Source organism: Poecilia reticulata, linkage group LG1 (genome assembly GCF_000633615.1).
Source record: "Poecilia reticulata strain Guanapo linkage group LG1, Guppy_female_1.0+MT, whole genome shotgun sequence".
Classification (NCBI taxonomy): domain Eukaryota; kingdom Metazoa; phylum Chordata; class Actinopteri; order Cyprinodontiformes; family Poeciliidae; genus Poecilia; species Poecilia reticulata.
The window spans coordinates 32,661,800-32,667,499 of record NC_024331.1 but is presented as its reverse complement, the minus strand read 5'-3'; the positions used below and the strand labels follow the sequence as shown (position 1 = coordinate 32,667,499).

General features: G+C 42.1%; 1 protein-coding gene across 3 annotated transcripts in view; it reads right to left on the bottom strand.

The window, feature by feature from the left end:
* sorcs3a (sortilin related VPS10 domain containing receptor 3a) overlaps positions 1–5,700 on the bottom strand; it is a 222,596-nt gene that overhangs the window by 13,550 nt on the left and 203,346 nt on the right. For all 3 annotated transcript variants that reach the window (XM_008422187.2, XM_008422199.2, XM_008422206.2), the window contains 3 exons: positions 1,953–2,086; positions 939–1,062; positions 394–506 (listed from right to left, as the gene is read on the bottom strand). In XM_008422187.2, the coding sequence (XP_008420409.1) occupies positions 394–506; positions 939–1,062; positions 1,953–2,086 (371 nt within the window). The remainder of the gene's footprint in view (positions 1–393; positions 507–938; positions 1,063–1,952; positions 2,087–5,700) is intronic.

Genomic DNA, 5,700 nt, shown 5'->3' with positions numbered 1-5,700 from the left:
CACACGCACACACACACACACACACACACACACACACACAAACACACACACACACACAGACAATATGTGTGTCAGTGTCGGGAATCGTTACTCTTAGGTCTCCACCAAAACCCCTGTGCCTCAAGTTCTGGAATAATTTTATCGGAGACTTTTGAAATTAAGGAACTGGAGTCATCATGAAGCCATCGAGGGACAGAAGGAAAGCAGAGGCGTCTTCACACCTGTCTGATGATGAATCGTAGGGTGGCCCGAGGGTGTTCACTCGTCGCATCGCTGAGTATTGGGCAGGAACGGGGGTTTGGGAGATAATTGTGAAATAGCAAGCCGAGACGGAGCGGACGGATCGGAGAGGCAGAGACGGACTGAAGGGAAGTCAAAATGAAAATCACTCACTTGTAGCAGAGCCTTCTTAATTACTCTGCCCACATCCTGCCTCCACTCGGGTATGTCGGGGTTGAACTCGTCCAAGTTCGGGGAGAAAGATAAAAGCAGAGATTTGAAGAATTCTGTGGAGGAAAGTTGTGGGAGAATCAGCCATTAGTTCACAGCGATCTGAGCCCATTATTCTCAGACAGCTGCGCCAAAATGTCATTCTGCTCAAGTTGAGTTTTCAGGTACTTAACAGTTGATGAGAAAAAGAGGCTTCCCCACCCCCCCAGCCCAACTCCCCCCTTTGGCCCAGTGCAGTGAATGAACTTCCTGATAATTAGAAAATGTTCCAGTTTCAATCCAATCTGTCTGCTGCTAATAAATCGCTGCATTTCACAGAAACTCCCTTCTATCCAGAGGAAATTAAGGCACAAACTCTGGAATTTTCAGTTGTAAATGTGACAGATTTCATTAATGTGTGAGCTCTTTCACTTTGGAAACAGTTATTCGTTAAACCAACCTGAGCAGAACGGCTTCCTTCTTGGCTGGAGCTACAGACATGAACTGACCTTTGACCGCGATGCTCTTGGTGTCCTGCAGGATGGCGTTAGCTGCTGCCACCTGAACTGTGATGCTGGTCATTCCTTCACTCCTGAAGGTGTATGAGATGCTGCCATCCAGAGTTATCACCGGCTGCAAGGACAAAGAAAAGACACAAACTCATGTTCCTTTAAACCTGCAGCCTTCAAAAATATTTAAACCCCTTTAACATCTTTCATTATGTCACATTACAAATGTTCTTATTTATTTTGTTACAGCTCTTCAATCAGCTGCTATGTTGTATTTTAAGCATGTTAGAAATAAAGCAGATTGGTGCATCTGACTGTTTTGTGGGAATGCAAAATTGTGAAAATGATTACAAATTGAACTGGCAATATTATGCATTTTCCAGGCACAAAGTGCCATTTTATAGCACAATCAAGTAACTATGTTGCCTTTAGTTGCCATAGAAATGCTCTATGTTTAAACAGAGACTCCTGGATGCTTCTCTGATTGATTATCTGCTTGTTCAGCTTAGGCAGATTTTTACTGTCCATCTTCTCTCCGGGTTCAGATGTTCGCTTTGAGAAATGTTCATCACTTAACAAAATAGTCCAGTAGACAGAACTTTATTTAGGGGTAACAGAGGCTGAATACAAATGTACAGCAGGCTTTTCAACTGCATGAAAACATGAGAACATGTCTTAAAAAGAATCATGTCAGAAAATGTGATTTTCTGGATTTTCTTTTCTCCTTTTGTCTCTCATAGTTGAGGTACATCTATGATGAAAATTACAGGCCTCTCTCATCTTTTTAAGTGGGAGAACTTGCACAATTGGTGGCTGAATCATGCATCAGTCTTAAAGAACATCTGGAAAACAACCGTTTTAAGCATCTGTTAAACGTACTTTTATTAAAATTGCACATTTACACATTAAAATGTTTTGTTTTTTTTTGTCTGATGCAACATCAGCATTTTTAGGCCTAATTGTTTTGATGCAGCCTCAGCCGGTGCCTGAGCGTTGCCATGGAGGAGGAGTCACCTCTGTGTTGTTGCCAAGCCACCAGAAGTAGGTGACGGTGCGTGATTGGCTGGGCAGGACCACCGCGGTGATGTTCACCTCCTTGTTTCTGATCACCACGAAGGGAGCAAGGAGCTGGACGTGCTCCACCGGACCTGGAGGAAAAAACAAACAGGGCAGCAGTGAGAGCGACTTCCTCATTCAGACTCGGGGCGCTCCGAGTGGAGATCACAGATCCCAAACACGCGGGGCTGTGGAGGTTATTCCAGGAGACTAAACACTTCAAATCATCAGCGCTTTGATTTGACAGGTAGCCGTTTCTGCTTTTCTTTCTCAGCCCAAAGTTGTGCACCTGAGGTGAAACCATAAATAATCCAGAGGCGTGAAAGCGACTGCGAGTCTGCAGCACGTGTAGGAGAAAGCCGTCAGATTGTCCGGGTTGTTTTTACCTCGTCTTGTCAGAGGCATTGTGGGATATGATCTGCCCTGCGCCTCCATCCTGAGAGCAGGATAAATAAGTCAGGGAAATGGATGGATGCAAACATTTTGAGAGCAATTATATCAACTCCAGAGAACCTTACGTCATGCGCAGAAGGACTCAGGGTGCTTTTACCCGAAGTGATGGATGGACCGTCTAACCTTTTACAATATTTACTGGATGTAGGATTCTCAGGGATGTTTTATGTGATTTCATGATTAGACAGGAACCTATTTCATGTCAACCGACTTCTCAGGGTTCCTAGAAACTCTGCTTGTTACGAAGAAACTCAACATCAAACAGTAATGAAGGAATTACCTGATGCAGCTGATCATAGGGATCCTGATCAATGCTGCTGGGTTCACAGGCTGAACGCAACAGTTATTTTATCTTTTCATCAATGAGCTAACATTTCTTAGAGGGCTGTATTATATGTTTTCTAGACACATAGTTCTATCTTATAGCACAATCAGTGTTGTCACCTTCAGTTCTAATAAAAATGCTGAATCTATCAAACATAAAGTAAAAAAATTTAGATTTCTTAATCAGAAACATTGAATTTGGGAGCTTCTTAAAGAGACACTCTGCCTTCAGGGGCATCACAACATGCTCCTCCTTTATCCCGTTTCCAACCGTTCCTATGATGAGCTTCACCAGGTGTTTGCTAACTGCTGCTGCTAGTCTAGAGGGAATGAAAGGGGGAGGAGCGTTGTGTGAGGCCGAAGCTCAGCTGAGGATGTGTCCTTGTTCAACTAGACCAGTGATGCCCAAAGTGGGTCCTGGAGGGCCAGGACCTCCATGTTTTATTCTCTCCCTGGTTTAACGCACCTGGACCGAATGACGGCTCATCAGAGGCCAGAAGAACATCGACATGCTGAGGAGGTTGTTACTTCCACCAGGGAGAGAACTAGAACATGCCGGGCCTCCAGGACCTGCTTTGGGCTGAACCAGGTGTTGTTAAATCAACTGGATGTTCATCAATTTCAAGAAGTTAAAACCAAAAGTATTTTCTTGTTGATTTTGTTTGTATTTTCAAGGCAGCAGGTGAACGATCATTTTCAAGTTAAACCACTTTGAAATGTTTTCCTGGTTATCTCTGCAGACCCCACACATCTTGGACACAAACTGTTTAGACGTTCAGGCCGGCGCTGCAGAGCACCGTTTGTAGAAACCAGTAAAACAGAGACAGTTTCGTCCTGTTTTTGTGACAGCACTGCTGCTTGTTCTCATAAAATAGTGTGAACCCGTTGAAGCGATCCACCCCGGTGTCTCAAATTAAACCTGTCAAACAACACAGTTCCTGCTTGTCAAGACTCTGCAGGCATAACACAGTGGCAGCAGAAACTCCCCACTAATTCACAGCCAATGTTGATTCTGTTAGTGCCAAAATAAAAAAATCATCAGGTATTTTTGACTTGATACCTTTGGGGTGAAGCCACAAACCTCCCTGCTAGCAGAACCTGATGGGAGCCACCGGAGCTCACAGCTGCTTTCCACTAATCTCAGGATGAACTTTCCTGCTGTGGACAGATGCGACGCGCTGCATGCAGGGTCGGCCGCTAACCGTTTCTGTGTTGCTGTGGCCTGGCTGCTCGTCTGGCTCACACTCATCCTCTTTAACTAATCTTTATCCCCACTACGAGATGTTCGGTGCATCTTCGCGCTGCTCTTCCGTTTAAACGGGAGAAGATGAGAAAGTCATTTGGCATTAAATATGTCGAGATGAGAAGCAGTTGCAGTTTTTGGTGTTTCTCCCTGAAGGTATCAGGCGCTTGTGAGACCAAAACCTAGCTGAATTTACGGCTGTCAGAAATGTATTAATACGGAGCGCGGTGACCCACGAGGACGGCAGAGGTTAAATCAGAATGGATTGAACGAATCTGGGAAACAATAACATGACAAAGAGACAATTTAACACTTACTGAAAGCCGCTTGTATAATTCCCTCCAAGTGCTAAAATGATCCTTTTTTTCATTGTGTCTGAGTGGAGCTGCGGAGCATGACAATTGTGTAATTTGTTTTGTTTGCTGGTGTGTGAAAACCTGCTTCTGCCTTAAATTAGCTATAGTTCTAGATCTGGATCCTGATAAAAGTCATTACCTGCGCTGGCCTTGCAGGCCTCCCTCTAAGTTTGCTTCCCTCCACACAAAAACATCTCATACGCAACTCTGTTATGACCTTTTCTGTCAAAATCTGAGTGCATAGCTGCTGATTTATCCTCCATAGTCTCCTGTATCATTCTGCACCTTTATTCTTCAGTGACTGTAGCTTGGATCCACAGAGTGTTATTGATCTGTAGTTACTGTAGCACCAGAAGCATCATGAAATACAATGAGGAGAAGACAATGATGAAGCTGGAGGTCAAATGTGACTGAGTTATTTACTTGAGATTTAATATAAAAGATAAATAAGTGCAATATCAGGAAGACAAAAATCTGCATGCATTTAAATAAAGATTAGAACATAAATCATATTTTCCTTTGCTTTACCAGGTAAGTTGATTGAGAACAAAATTCAAATTTTCAACAATGAAAAATATGCAAAACGACACTCTAAGAGGTCAGTGTTGAGTGTATAGTGAGACTGATGTTGGCGCATATACATGTTTATCGCTCAGTGAGTTCCTGCAACTCGATAAACGTTAATAGAAACGAACCAGACCGCCTATAACTGCATTTCAAATTCAAATGTGTGCAAAACCTTTTAAATATTCTGCTAATGACTAAAACCTTCAATTTCACAATTCTGGTGTTTCCATTAAATAAGAAATGCAATTAATATGACACATCAATAAATTGGTTAATGTTTTTTTTTAATTAGTTGTTTCCATTTACTAAATTTATTGTCAGTTATTCCAATTTGTGCATTTTGAAACCAAAGCTCATCATGTCCTTCCCATCCTGAGTTTGTTTGGATAAATAAAGAATCCAAATCAGCAAAGCAGAAGGTTATTAAATAAAACTGTAGACTCTGGGAAAACTCAAGAAAATGTAAAACAATAAATACTTGAATTTTGCATCCCACAAATTATGTTTTTCTTTTTTTTTTAGTCTATAGATTGAGTTTAGGTGTTGCCAATAATGCCTTTCAATAACATTGAATTTCCTGTCAACTTTCAAATTTTTTAAATATAAAACCACAGTTGATGTTGGGTTAATAGTGGGTTAATGTTGGGTTAATGCTGGGTTAATAGTGGGTTGATGTTGGGTTAATGTTGGGTTAATGTTGGGTTAATGCTGGGTTAATAGTGGGTTGATGTTGGGTTAATGTTGGGTTAATGTTGGGTTAATG